This window comes from Engraulis encrasicolus, chromosome 15, assembly GCF_034702125.1.
Source record: "Engraulis encrasicolus isolate BLACKSEA-1 chromosome 15, IST_EnEncr_1.0, whole genome shotgun sequence".
NCBI classification, from domain to species: Eukaryota; Metazoa; Chordata; class Actinopteri; order Clupeiformes; family Engraulidae; genus Engraulis; species Engraulis encrasicolus.
In genome coordinates this window covers 2,616,022-2,630,885 of record NC_085871.1, presented here as the reverse complement: position 1 = coordinate 2,630,885, position 14,864 = coordinate 2,616,022, and the positions used below count along the sequence as shown (strand labels likewise).

Here is a 14,864-nt window from a genome sequence, read left to right as displayed (position 1 = left end):
AGGGGAGGTGAGTGGTAGGTGGGTATTGTGGAGATTGGCCATAAAACAAAAACACAAAAAGACGCGACACGTCTATCTTGCTCACAAGATTCTGGTGCAGTTGGCATGGTTCCTACAACTTTACAGACAGTAATGGATTTAAGAAAGTACCCTACCCTAACGGCAAATAAGTGGGATAATGGCCTTCAACGTCGACCGGTTCCACAAAGTTAATGGCTTGTGCACAAACCGCCGCCTCGCCATTAACTTTGTGGATCCGGTCACCTCGTCGGCCGTTATCCCTTACCTGACAGTAGTAGCATCAGTGGCAATGACAGTAGTATGATCAGTAGTGGTAACAGCAGTAGTAGTAGTAGTGCTAATGGTATTAGCAGTAGCAGTAATAGTAGCAGTAATAGTAGTAAATAGTAATAGTAATCTGACCATCTGATTGATTCTGACCTCAGCCGAGTGCATGATGTCCCGGTCCACCACCTCGGCGTCGATGGCCATGAGCGTGCGCAGGTAGACGTCCACTCCGTGCGGGTTCAGGCCGATGAGCGACAGGATGTCGAAGAAGAACTTGGGCCAGTGCGTCAGGTAGTCTCGCACGAAGACCAGCGCAAACACCTGCGCCGCCTTGTTGCGGATGAAGGGCTTCTCCTGCTGCGCGTTCATCAGCTGTGGAGAACAATTCAATTCAATTCAACTCAACTCAATTCAATTCAGTCAACACTTTTGGTCAACGAAATTATCAGATTTAATTTGGACAGTTTATCACAACAACAATTATCAGAAGAACTTGGATCAGCAATAGACACATTTTCTTATTCTTTTTTGCCTTTATTTTGAGGAGACAGTCGAGGAGAGACAGGAAATGAGTGGGGAGAGACGGGGAAGGATCTGCAAATGGCACGGGCCGGAATCGAACCCAGTGCCCTACCGTTAGGCCACGGCAGGGCCATTTTCTTATTCTTTATGTGGGGAAAATTAGGAGCCAATCATGCCATTGCTCAGCAACATTGCTCAAAAAGTTTCCCTTTGTATCACCATACGTCTCAAAAACTGCACAGGATAAGACCGGTACAAACAAATAAAACAGTTTTTAAAAAAAAGGTAATAAAGTTTTTTAAAAGTGTACTTTACAGTTAAAATTTACAGATGGGAAAGCCTAAAGCCCTATTTGGACGGCACAAGTTTTAGGTTTTCTTGTCCTTTCATTTGGAGGATGCGTTTGACTAGCTGCCTGATTTTGACAGCTTGGAACAACTCCCTAAAACAAAACTAACTGCTTACTGCAAGACTGTAATGTTTGCAAGCCCGGGGAGGAGATTAGATATCCAGATAACCAGACATCTTTACATAGAGTAGCATTTGGAAGGGATTAGTATTACAGAGGGTAATTTCTCCAGACCGTTTCAAAGGTGGTAAAACTCAAGGCGAAGTTCACCGGCATACTCCGCTATCTTTACTGACATGGTGTGTTTGGACGGGACCAAATTTCTCATCCATTAAACTAGTCTTGTCCGAATATGGCTAAACACAGTCTGACTATCAAATTAGCTTATATTGCGTTTAGAAGATGCCATCCAAAAAAGAGAAAGCTGAGGAAAAAGAGTGGCTTGTCTTGATATGGGCATGGCTTATTTTTGCTTAGCAATGAAGACAACATGCAGTTGTGGTTAGGGGATTTGATTCATTTCAATGCAGAACAAAGATAGCAAATCGAAAATACTGAACATACAGTATATGGCAGGTAGTACAAAGTAGTAGTAGTCTACTAGTAGTAGTAGTCAAACACACATAAAGCAACATGACACACACACAAGTTTGCAAATACATCCACATAAAATATACACAAACACATTGTTAAGGGTTGTTATTATTATAGATAACACAATCATGCAAATTCATACAATCGCACATGCACACGCACGCCCACACACACACACACACACACACACACACACACACACACACACACACACACCTGTGTCTGGAGCCACTTCATCAGCGTTTCCCTGATGAGCTGCTGCTGAACTGCAGTCAGAGCCTCATGCCTGTGACAAAACGCACAAAATACACATTAACAAAACACACACACACACACACACTCTTTCCAGGAACAAGAGTCATGCCCTGTTAAGAGCGTTAGAGTGAGTTATCCGCATCGCCATTTCCTTTCATGCAGGCGAGTATTAACGTCTCCATGGGCCATATAAAGTGTGTAATGTATAGTTTCTAAAGGTCTGTTAAAAACAAGCATGTTAGACAGATGCAGTGATAAAAGCGTTTTTAATTTATGTTTTTATCATTATTATTTTTAGTCATAAATGATCACAGAAAGGTCACTTGTTTAATAAAAAACTGCTGCAGTGTTAACCAACAGGACGTGGTAGCTATTAACCAACAGGAAGTGGTAAATCTGCCAATCGATCGACCGCAGGTGTCATTTAGTCAGAGAAATTAGAACACAGGGGAGAAGGTTCAGTCTCATTGGTTCCCATTGTAGCCAGTTAGCTTTGCATGCATTCTGCAGTAACGAGCGTAGGCCAGTCCTTCATGTGGGAAAATGTATGGAATGGAAAGGGGAACCCATGCTAAATACATTGCTACTGCCATTTCCAGTCACAAATATTATCAACAAAACATCCCTGGTAAGCACTATGACTGTTGTTTAACAATAGGCTGTATTGACAAATCGTTCAGGTGTGTAGTTTTACAGCTGGTTAGAAGATTTCAACCTGTACTCGCTAGCATCGTGCTAATGTTTATGGGTTTGGCCCCATAAAAATTGAGCTTTGTGACCCAGTATATAATAATCTAGTGGCGCAAAATAATCGAAACGCTACTCAAATGGGGTCTTATTATTTCTAGCTTCGAACTTAATATTAATATTTCAGGACAAAAAATTATAAAAAATCACAAAAATTATAATGGTAAAAAAACTCCATTGACACCCATTCATTTTGCACTGTCCCGTGGTTAGGGTTAGCCAATTGTGGCTAACAGGAAGTTCCGTGAGTGAACAGCCCCTGATTTGGTTAAGGAAATGAGGATTTTGGCTCTTCTATTAGATGATTTAAGACCACAAGGTTAACTGAATCTGGCTTACAACTGAGCCAGGTTCTTGGAATACCTCCCAGTTTCTTCACTTGTTTATTCATTTCAACAGTAAAGGGTTTTGTACTCACCTGTACTTGATCTGGTGCTCCAACACTTGGAAGCAGAAGAACTTCACATGGTCATCACTATGGACAGAAAAAAAAATCAAAAGAAGATGACAGATATTTCAACAAGTTACTTCATTGTGAAACAGCCATTTCATTTAAATGAACAAAATGTTAGATAACTATTTTTTCTGATGCACTACTACTACCTGAGGACGTAGATCCACTTGTGATTGTGTGGATCTAAGCATTCTATGGATGTGCACCTGCTGTTACTGATGATGGGACTGATGCATGCTCAAGGTCGTCCAATAATAACTCCCTTCATCATGGTGTTCACTACACATGCCAACACTACTACTACTATTACACGCACAATATTTAACACATTGAGGTGCATCTGTAACAGTCCCAAGTAATCGACTAGCCCGGGACTAACGCAAGAAAAGCGTAGTGACTCAGTTGGCTAAGGCGTTTTACCACCATGTACATTCGATGGGGGACCCGAGTTCGAATCCGGCTCCCTCCCACTTTGTCATCGGCTTCTCTTTATTTTCAGCTTTTTACAGTACATTCTCTCAGAATTGCATCCAGCTCCTGTGAGCGACTCCCTTCTTGTCCTTCCTATATCCCATCGTAAATAAAGGCACAAAAAGCCAAAAAGGAGGGGGGGGGGGGGGGGAATCAAGTGCCAACCTGTAAATGCCTTTAGCCAGAGCTTCAGCACAGACCTCCCAGGCATCTTGGGACTCCTTCAGCTGCTCAAAGTATGCCAGCGCCTGGGAGGGAGCAGAGAGGGAGGCAGGGCACCGCTGGGTTACACAAGTCAAGTTCCAGGAGGCTTGAAAGGTGAGCACACGTCACCCAAAACAGCAGTCATACGAAATATAACACATTCTGAGGCCCATTACAGCAACACACAAACACACACACACAACTAATTCCTGATTAATCCAAACTGTATGTTCACACAAAAGCTACCAACAAAGAAGTAGGCAATATAAATTATAAAGAACAACAGAAGTGAAGATTTTTTGTAACTGAAAATGTTGAGTACTTTGCCTCTGCAGCCTTAATCAGAGGTGTTATGTGATGTCAGTGTTACGTCGTCGTATTTTTATGCGTTTAAGATTATGTTTGCGTTTTGCCATCCCATTTTACATTACATTACATTGCGCTTAGCTGACGCATTTATTCAAACCGACTTACTGGTACAACTATTATTTTTCATGGTATTGGTTACAGCCCCTGGAGCAATGTGGGGTTAGGTGCCTTGCTCAAGGGCACTTCAGCTATGGATGGAGATGAAGGGAGAGGTCAGGGGGGATTCGAACCGGCAACCCCTAGATTGAAAGACCAACTCTCTAACCACTAGGCCACGGCTATCCCACTTGATGCAATGAACGCAAAACGCACATAAAGCATCATGGACGACATCACACAAACATCACGACACCACTGGTGACTGCTTTGAAAACAAAACAGTTTATATTACTAGCCGGCTTCATGAAGGTTTTTACTTTAGTAGCCAAACTTGCAAAAGAAACCAAGCTTGGTGGAGAGGCCTTGCTGTCAACACACTGAATTCACTTTTGTACTCATGACACCACATGGATTTTTGATTTAACGCCATGGGTAAGCGGTTAGAGCGTCAGACTTGTAGCCCAAAGATTGCCGGTTCAACACCCGACCCGACAGGTTGGTGGGGGGAGTAATAAACCAGTGCTCTCCGCCAACCTCCTCCATGACTGAGGTACCCTGAGCATGGTATCGTCCCGCCACACTGCTCCCCAGGGGCGCCACTGACGGGTTGCCCACCTTGCATGGGGGGAGGCATAAATGCAATTTCGTAAATGCAGAGAGTCATCTCTGCATATTACAAGTACCTACTGCTGTGCTATAATGCATGAAAATTATTTTCCAGTGAAAATAAACTAATCTAAAAACAAACTCAAAGAGATGAGGACAGTATTATTAATAACACAAAAAAGGCCAAAAAAAAAAAAAAAAAAATCAGACTAACTGTATATCAGTAACTGACACAGGTATCAGACCGGGTCAAACTGCTTTCAAGCTTAAGCCATGTCAATGTTAACAATGTTCAGCATTGCACTCAAATGACAGCAAATTTCATGTAATTTTGAAATTGTATTAACTGGAAATATAGGCAAACACGAAACAGTGCAACAAAAGCTGATGCTTAGTGCCAGTGTCATCCTCATCTACAGTCACACAAGTACCGCCGCAGCCATATTCACGTAGCACAGAGATTGACAGAAACTGAGTCAGGGAGCAATTTATTGAAAAGCCAGAAGGAGGATACTCTTTTCAGATCATAAGCAATATCAATGGAGTTAAGCTTACATTAAACCGAGGGTAAACGAATGTAGAATAAGAAATTGCACCTGCTGACAGTTAACCAGATGGAGGCAGTTTTAAAAGAGGGTGTTGTCCTTTACCTACTTGTGCACCATTGTTACCTCAGATCGAGTTGTAAATAATATTTACACTAAACTACATTAAACAAAGTATTATACTGGTAATGTTTTATACTAGTTGAAGAGCCCTTTGACTTTTTTCCCCAACAAAGAATGAAGTCTCAACACCCCTATTAGGTTAGTTACCACTTACTTCGTCATCTTCTCTTGCTGCATCAACTTAACTGGATTAGTCACTAAACCATCTTGCTCGGAATACCCCCCATGCTCAGCCACCATTGTTGTCTAGGCTGGAAAACTGGTATGGCCACTGTCATGTTGACCAGTCATTGTTACTCAGTCAGTGACACCCAACGAGTGTGCATGTGTCCACTGCTGACATTCAATACCAAGAACCTTCAGTTCACGTCAAATGATTTTCGGATTTATTAATCATTTATTTATTTGCACAAGAGTTGATGCCGGAATGTCATCACTGGTGATGACTGTGGAGTCAACAAACGCATATGCAACCAACTAACAAAATATGCATTTCACGATCGAACACAACAGTTTACTGAACAAAAACAAGCTGCCACCATCAATGTAAACAAAGCCAAGACTTACCCGCATGCGGTAACAAGCCTCTGCATTGGGATTCAAACCCAGCAGCGCCTGTTCGTCCATGATGGTGGGGGCAGACTGGCAGGCCATCCGTGTGTTAGCTAGTCTTCAACTCGGGTTCCCTGGTTTCCTCTACCCAAAGGCAGATCACACTCATCTGGGGGAGAGAGGGTATTGAATGTTTATAATAGAATGTCACTATTCACATACACAATTTAGACTTTGGTATAAACATCCAGACTCATCTGGGTGAGAATGGGAGGGGTGGTCCCTGGACAGAGAGGTTAAGGTGACTTTGACACCTGTCAAAAAAAGGGTAGTCGGCTCTTCTGGTGACTCCAGTGATGAAGTGAGTGAGAACCCACGTCCAGTCAAAACAGTCAAAAAGTTCCCTCACTCATAAACGATCTTGCTTTGTCGTAGGCTACCACAGGTGTGTAGATGACAAGCTCATATTTTCCTGTAGTAAAGCAGGATAGCACTTACTAAAGACATCACATGGTATGTTTGGTAATAGCATAACAGCAGTGCAGGGAACATCTATTAAATAGCTTCCAGTACCCAAAGAGACGCATCTGCTTCTACTAGTGACAGTTGGCTAACATGTTACTGTCATGTCATTTCACAGAAGAGATTAAGTAAACAAAGCCTCGGCTTTTCAGAAAAACTGTTTTCCACCGACTGAGGCCAAAACGACATAATCAGCACGAAGACTTTGACACTGCCGAGTGATAAACCATAACAATGGATGGCACAGTCGCATTGAGTTGAAAGGGGAGACCAACACCGGTTGCCACTTCATTCACATGATGCAATGCAGCGTCAACACAGTTTGGCAGCGACGTTACCTCTACAAAAACACCAATGGGATGGCAGGCTGGCTAGCCAGCCGACAATCGAAGAACAGTCCCAGCAAATAGATGTCACTCTGATACCACACACTAAGGTCGTAATAAACGAGGTGTGTGCAACATACAACACCGGTCACACTGTCCGAATCAGCGTATGGACGTTAAAATCACTTTTCTGTCGCAGGACATCTACTTGTGTACCTTAGAAAGTTGGGCATAGGCTACCGCTGATCAGTTAGCCTTGGCTTTAGCTAATGTATTTCATGCTAGCGACATGCCTATGTGTCACATGCGCCTCCACTCCACAATAACGTGGCATGGCGTGCAGTTTTCTCTCAAATCATTCACCTAGTATTACATTGTTCAGCTCCGTGGCCGTTCTTTCTTGACACATCACATCAAGTGGCTGTAACCTCTGCGCTAGGCGACGACTAACTAGTGTGTTTGGCTAGTAAATACACCAGACGCTAATTCACTAGCCAGCTAGCCACAACGCACCGATTACCTTTTCTCGCCCATCAGCACGCCTCTCCCTTTTACATCGTGTCCAAAATCCACCCGAGAAAAGTTAACAGTGTCCAAATATTCCTTACCGATTTTCATCATAGGCCTTACAAAGAGTGTATACCTTAGATTCGACTTCACAGAATCATCCTCCCCTCAGTCGTGGATCACAGCAAGAAACAATTCTCCACAAAATCCAACTAACGTTACGTTCACGGTCCAGCTTAGCGAATTTCACTAGTAGTGGATTGCGGCGTGTCGGCAACCAGGCTCCTGGCTCAACGGAAATAATAACGTCACTGCTACCTCGGTCACGACCGCAGGAAGAACTTCACCAGTGATTGTCTGTTGCATCAAATAGCATTTTTCCCAAAAGTTGTATTGTTATATATTTAGTAGTTATATAGTAGTAAATATAACTATATGTCTCGTGACCAGTGATTTTCACTTCATTATCCATAGAGAAGGAGCCGTGTGTGAGTGCGCGCGCGTGTGTGTGTGTGTGTGTGTTCAGAAAACATTGATCAATGTTCATATTACAAACTTCTATCTACTCTTGAATTTACAAATCATGACTGACGATACTCAATAATATGACTGACGATATTAAAAACTGACATTTCAACATTAGAGCTCTGAGCCACTCATTAGTGATGACAAAGTGCATCATGTTAAATAACTCTCCTCAACAATATTTACTAAAAATTATTCTTTTATGAACCAGCAGTAGGCGCAATTCAGGGGAAAAAAAACTCTAAATACAGCACCGCCTCCTCTGAAAGCTTGACATCACGAATCTCCGCCCTTCTACTTCCTCTTTCACAGTGGCAGTCTCCGCGAGACACCATGAAGGCGTCTGGCACAGTATGTAAAATTCGTTAAAACCCTTCAAAATGCGTCTCTAAACGAATGTTTAAGGCTGTAATCAATGCGTAAAGATATGCTGTACCGTTATATTGTTTTGTATTGACCCGTTCCTTCTTAAGGATGTACATAATACGAGTTTTAATTCTGGCCCTTCCACGATTCTAATATGGCGTCCCGGTTTTGTAGCATGAACCATGTGGTGCTGTGATAAACTTTTGTCCTGGCGGTGCTTGATCTTCTGTAGAATTTTGTAAATATTTTCTGTATTATTAGTACTGTCGTGTCATTTTGCGCGCAGTTTGGTCTTGACTAACATCGCTGGTTTTATTTGCCAACATCAGAACTGTGGACTGCCACATGTTGTTCGTAGATGGGCCTTTTTATCGTTAGCAAGTAGCATTCGGTCGCTAGCCTGCAGTAGTGAATTCTATCTTTTTCATAATCACTGATGCCAGTTGATGTCAATTGTCAATTCATTTAGTCTTCTTGGCGAATATAACAGAACCCGCATTTGGCTTGCGGATCAATATAGGGGGACATTCAGGTACATGTCTAATGTCAACGTTAGCCTACCTGACGTTGATGTCCTGCCCAGTATGAGGCGAAAACATCTAACCGTGTCAATTAAGTAGTGATGCTGATTCAGTAGAGATGAGCATCCGTCTGTATTTTGGCAGCACACAAAACCCAAAGGTCGCATCAAACAAATGATGCGATCCAGCATGGTGTGCTGACAGGAAAATGTACCTTGTCGCCTTTCGGATACTGTTGTGTTCTGGAAAGTGAATTCAAGGTTCTACATTTTTTTAAACATTTCATTTCTAGTGTATTCGACAACTCCAGAACTATCTAACACCATTTCCTTTCTCCTCTCTTCTCCCCCCCGCCTTTTGATATGCAGCTTAGGGAATACAAAGTCATTGGGCGCCTCTTGCCCTCTGCCAAGCTACCCAACCCTCCCCTGTACCGCATGAGGATCTTCGCCCCTAACCATGTGGTGGCCAAGTCCCGCTTCTGGTACTTCGTCTCTCAGCTGAGGAAGATGAAGAAGGCTAACGGCGAGACAGTCTACTGTGGACTGGTGAGTATATGGAGCAGGAGCAGTGGTGTAATGATCAGGGGCTTAGACTGCAGATCAGAGAGATGCAGGTTCAATCCCCACACTTACTAATCCCTTCCTTTCCCCATTGCTGAAATGCACTTGAGCGAGCAATCTAAATAATTAAGTCGCTTTGGATAAAAGTTTCAGCTAATTGTAATGTAAACATGTAATTTACTGATGATGCACAGGCTTTGAATTGGGCGGCCATGTACGAAAGTTGTTGCTGTGTGAATTCTTAGCTGGACCAGACATTTACCACACGGTGCACTGTTAAGAGCAGAGGGTTGTATGTTCGAATCCCACCCTTACCTCGGCCTATGTCCATGGCTGAAGTGCCTTTGAGCACGGCATCTAGTCTCACATTGCTCCAGGGACAGTAACCAGTACCAACTAAGTTGCTTTGGATGAAAGTTTTTGCAAAGTGTAATATGTAAGGGTTAACGTTCGGCGAGAAGGTCGCTACCGTGGAATAGCAGCACGACAGAGAGAATCTTTAGACCCCGACGCGGAGCGGAGGGGTCTTGTTCTCTCTGAAGTGCTGCTATTCCACAAAGCGACCGAGTCGCCGAAAGTTAACCCGCTTATTATATGGATATACTTAAATGATTCACACATGGCGGGGACATTTCTTTAGGCCTATTTAATGTTAAGATAAACATTTTTGCTGCGCAAAACAAAAGTGTCGTTGTGGAACACCGCTAGGCAACAGCTAGGTAGCCAGGACAACAGGTGTTGTCTATTACAGCAGCTGATTAGAGTCTTGTTGAAAAGTCGCTTTAGCAGTGAAAAGTCTTGTTGCCATTGACAGCGGTCTGTTATAGACCAACCCGTCCGTTATCGAAAAATGACAGACGTGCGAACGTTGGGGAGCCCCGTTGAAATGAATGGAGCATTCGACCGATGACGTCACAACCATATAATAAGAGGATGAGTGTGATGAATTAATGGTTTTGCATGTTCTTCATTTCAGGTCCATGAGAAAACCCCCCTGAAGGTGAAGAACTTCGGTATCTGGCTGCGTTATGATTCCCGCAGTGGAACCCACAACATGTACAGAGAGTACAGGGACCTGACCACCTCTGCGGCTGTCACTCAGTGCTGTAAGTCTGCAGCCCTTTACCAACAGCGTGTTTTGATGTGCATTTGGTGGAGAAACACCACACTGTTGTAAATTTTACATGATCAACTGGGACAGCGTAATGATGGGATGTTTTGGCCAAAGCCATCTTCATTGTCTTGATGTGCACCAATTCAATGATTACACGGTCAATGGGTAGTGAGGGTTTTTTTCCCCTCCTTCAAGAGCAGTTGCGTCTTTGCAGAGCCGTTCATTTCTGGTTAGACTGGTGGAAACAGATGCAACAGAAGACAAGTGCTACAGATTTAAACCAACTAACAATAATGAGCATTGGATGCAATCATCTGTGTTAGAAAAAAAACAAAATGGCAGGAAATTTGCTATGTGAACCAGGTATCGACTATTCAGCTGACACGAACACTAACTTAAATGTCACAAGTGTGGTTTTCACTGTTGGCATCACAGACATCATATATGAAGACTAGATACGTCATCGCGTATTTCAAGCACGTCCGCACAGGTCGGCCATATTAGCGCAGCCTAAACTCTCCACAGACCCTCCGTTACACCTGAAGTAAACTGAAGAGTTGAAATGTTGGGATACTTAAAAATGTATACTGTTGCTTCGCTGAAATATTTACACGTGTTTATAAATGGTAGGGCTCCTTAAAACTGAAGTGTAGACTGGGGTAAAACGCCCTGGAGAGTAATAGGCCTATGCTTCCCACTTAACCTATTTGTCCAAAAAATAGATAGACCTACAGCTAATACACATTTTAACCATTGCTGTGCATTACGTTGACTGCATGGATATAGAGCTCGAAAGTCCCGCCCCTTAGTTCCGCGTTTCACGGGACCTAAGCTGACCATCTAACAGCATGGTAGCGAGTAAATATCTTCTGATCTCAGTCATGATATGCGCTGGGCTACAAATATGCTGTTTAAGAGGCTAGATAAAGATTATTCATGCAGAAGTATCAATGTTTTGTTCCGAGGCCGTCGGCATGAAAAATGTGAAGAAACACAGCTTTCTAAAAAGTTTGGGGGTTTGTACGAAAAATTAAGCAAAAATATCAGAAACAACATATATGGAGCTCGTGGCACAACTCGAAGGGGATCGAAATATCATTTTAATACCGCCATTGGATTACATGCTACGATTTTCGGCTAAAAACGCCGTTGAGGTCCCATGAAATCGGGGGAAGTGACGTCACTTTCGAGCTCTATATTCATTTCACCAAATTATAGACGACAGAGATGACATACTGGAAGAGAGATGTAGCCTACAGCGCAACAAGTTAATTCTATCTGGATGGCTTTAGCGTCACGACTCGTTTTGAACACAAGGTGGAGCTGTCGAAACCAAAGTAGAATGTAGACTACAAGTGAACGTTTATTTGTTATTTTACTGAAAATATAAAAAAATACTTTGTGCATTTGTTTATGGGATCTATTTAATTACCTGAATAAGCCTACTGAATTATATTATACATGATTTTAGACCTAAGAACATTATAATGTAATATAATATAATAATAATAATGTGAATATGCATCACTATGCAATATCAACACATACTTTTGTTTGGAATTTTTTATACTGTGTAAAAAATCAACCCTTTCGAAAATCGAAATACATTTGAGGGAAATTATGGCCATCTGAAGAGTATACAACACCAAAAACTCACTGCAACTGGTTGCGCCAGCAGGCTGCGCTAACATGGCCGCCATGCGCGGACGTTCGACTTGCATGACGGGAAGTCTTCATATATGATGTCTGTGGTTGGCATAGTATGCTACGTTGATTGTAATCAGGGTTCTAAATTTAATTAACTTTTTTCCATCAATAGCCGAAATTGCTAGTAGATGTTAATCTTACTAGCCAAACACACAAGCGGTCTAAGTGGCAAGTAAGCCTCTTCTACCAGTCAAACTGATATTTCACCAGCATTTGGCTAGTTGTGGGTGTTAATTTAGAGCCCTGATTGTAATATAAAATTACTGTAAATTGAACTCGCCAATGCACACAAAACCCAAAGGTCATTACTGTTCCATTAATGTTCTTTATAAGATGTGTGCATAGAGTGAAACAGAACCTTGTCGCCTTTCACATGCTGCCGTGCAACTGAAAGTGAATTCAAGGTCCGACACTTGTGTTTAGTGAGAATGTGTGTTATATGCTTGAGCTTCCAGAATGAAGTCGTAGCATGGTCTAATGGAGAGCGCTAAGTCTTAACTAACATTTGGGTGTTTGGGCATTAGACAAGGCAGAGCTGGTCTGCCATCTTCAGTTTTCTGTTGAATTATTCACATTTAAACCCAAAATATGTTGGCACCGAACTTGAGTAGTCATGCAGAGCAGGATCCTAAAAGTCGAAATCAGTCTTATTGTCAGCACTTGTGTATGCATTGCATTCTGTTCCTTTTGTTGTTGTCACTGGCAATTGGCACTGCACTGTATAAAACCTAATTGTTCTCTGTCTCTCTCTCTCTCTCTCTCTCTCTCTCTCTCTCTCTCTCTCTCTCTCTCTCTCTCTGTCTCTGTCTGTCTCTCTCTTTCTCTCTCTCTTTCTCTCTCTCTCTCAGACCGGGATATGGGTGCCCGCCATCGTGCTCGTGCTCACTCCATCCAGATCATGAAAGTGCAGGTGATCGCAGCCAACAAGTGTCGCAGACCTGCGATCAAGCAGTTCCACGTGAGTTTTACTTTCACCACTTCTCTCCCCCCTCTCTTCTTTGGCTGCCATAAGGCACATACCATACTTTTTGAGACTAATGAGAAGTGTTGGAACTTGCTTTTTAATTACGTTTTTCTTTTTTCATTAGTTTTAAGCATGATCCAAACCAGTCTCTTGATTGCTGGCCACCCTGGTCCCATTGCATTCCTATCTATTATATTACCCTCAAGCTTGGTACAAGTTGGCTTTAATTCTGGATAGCAGAAACACTTTTTTCCCCCAACTGAGACCCCTGTTCTGGTCTTTCTAAATCTTTGCCTAAGCGGGTCTCTCACTGGACTGGCCTGACGGTTGCCGGATCTAGTTTCAATACTCGCCAGAGAACTGGCCAAGTTCCTCTTCCAGATTTCAAGAAAATCAGTCTTTGAACCTGGCGGTTTTGAACTGGCAACATCATTGTCATGGCCTCAAGCTGGGCTGTCTGATCTCTATTTCTGTATCCCTTAAAGTGCAGTGTGAAATGTGTAGAACTAAAAGAAATCTTGAAGACATTCAGTGAAAGATAACCAAATGTTGATTTTATAGATTGGAAACTGGTGTGCAAGTCCTCCTTGGCTGCCATTCTGTGAAATGTTTTCCACCAAATGTGAAATAGTTGAGATGAGCTGGCGTTGAGCTGGCTAACTGGTGCCCAACTCTGGTGTAATGAATTACCATCTATCTAAATGGATACTGATTTATCCTTGTTTTTGAGGTGATGGCTCAGTTAAGGGTGACATTGAGAGTTTTCAAAGAACCCCTTTAAATTCCATTCAGAACAGTTGACATGTGTTTGTATGTGTAATTGATCTGTGCATGTTGCCATGTTTTTACTGATTGTGTCCCTCTGCCCTCCCTCTGCAGGACTCCAAGATCAAGTTCCCTCTGCCCCACAGGGTTCTCCGTCGCCAGCACAAACCCCGCTTCACCACCAAGAGACCAAACACCTTCTTCTAAACCATACATTGATACTTTTCAATATGAAATGGGGAATAAAAAAAGTTATAAAGAACGACAGACTTGTTGGATTTTTATTTTTTAACAATAAGATTTTTTTTCTGTTCCTGTATTTCAAAACACTCAGTCTTGAAAATAAGGTTTTGGCACCATGGAATACTTGGGTTTTATCAGCAGGGCTCTAAATTAACTTTAAAAAAAAAAAAAAAAAAAGGGATATGGCACTTTTGGGGCTTAATAATAATAATAATAATAATTGTATTTGTATAGCACTGTGTCATACAAGGCATGTAACTCAAAGTGCTTAACAAATGGGAAAAAACATTGTTAGAGATAGATTTAAAAGGAGAGGAGAGATAGATTTAAAAGGAGAGGTATAGAGGAGAGGCAGAAAAAGCAGGAAGGCAGAGGAAGAAGAGATAGACTGAGAATGTAGAGTCATAAGGTCAACGTAGGTTAGGACCAGGATTCTTAGATGTGTACGGTCCATAGTGGCTGGGCCTATCATAAGTCATAGATAGTCACACAGAGATTGGGCGCTCAGGTGCGGCCCCTGGTGGCATCAGGGGTGAGGAAAAACTCCCTTTCGCTTGATTCAT

At 42.4% G+C, this 14,864-nt stretch overlaps 2 protein-coding genes and 2 non-coding genes across 6 annotated transcripts in view; 3 read left to right on the top strand and 1 right to left on the bottom strand.

Moving 5' to 3' along the window:
- The window catches only part of xpot (exportin, tRNA (nuclear export receptor for tRNAs)), a 28,565-nt gene extending 20,721 nt beyond the window's left edge, over positions 1–7,844 (bottom strand). The window contains exons 1-6 of one of the 3 annotated variants that reach the window (XM_063216804.1): positions 7,635–7,844; positions 6,194–6,347; positions 3,846–3,928; positions 3,174–3,230; positions 1,970–2,039; positions 424–660 (exon numbers count right to left, since the gene is read on the bottom strand). In XM_063216804.1, coding sequence (XP_063072874.1) covers positions 424–660; positions 1,970–2,039; positions 3,174–3,230; positions 3,846–3,928; positions 6,194–6,280 — 534 coding nt within the window. In that variant the 5' untranslated portion in view covers positions 6,281–6,347; positions 7,635–7,844. The remainder of the gene's footprint in view (positions 1–423; positions 661–1,969; positions 2,040–3,173; positions 3,231–3,845; positions 3,929–6,193; positions 6,348–7,634) is intronic. The other 2 variants (XM_063216802.1, XM_063216805.1) reach the window with 2 other exon arrangements.
- Positions 7,845–8,298: 454 nt separating this feature from the next.
- On the top strand, positions 8,299–14,320 carry rpl18a (ribosomal protein L18a). Its single transcript, XM_063216801.1, has 5 exons — positions 8,299–8,409; positions 9,314–9,493; positions 10,485–10,614; positions 13,178–13,287; positions 14,173–14,320. The coding sequence occupies exons 1-5, from the start codon at positions 8,392–8,394 to the stop codon at positions 14,263–14,265; spliced, it is 531 nt and encodes a 176-aa protein (XP_063072871.1). The 5' UTR covers positions 8,299–8,391; the 3' UTR covers positions 14,266–14,320.
- On the top strand, positions 9,086–9,216 carry LOC134464874 (small nucleolar RNA SNORA68). The gene has a single exon (XR_010038079.1). It is a non-coding gene; the product is annotated as a small nucleolar RNA SNORA68 (small nucleolar RNA).
- Positions 12,611–12,744, top strand: LOC134464875 (small nucleolar RNA SNORA68). The gene has a single exon (XR_010038080.1). It is a non-coding gene; the product is annotated as a small nucleolar RNA SNORA68 (small nucleolar RNA).
- Positions 14,321–14,864: the final 544 nt, after the last annotated feature.

Coding starts and splice junctions, on each gene's coding strand:
- rpl18a (XM_063216801.1), top strand. Junction 10,615..13,177: donor TGCGGCTGTCACTCAGTGCT/GTAAGTCTGCAG, acceptor TCTCTCTCTCAG/ACCGGGATATGGGTGCCCGC. Junction 13,288..14,172: donor CTGCGATCAAGCAGTTCCAC/GTGAGTTTTACT, acceptor CTCCCTCTGCAG/GACTCCAAGATCAAGTTCCC.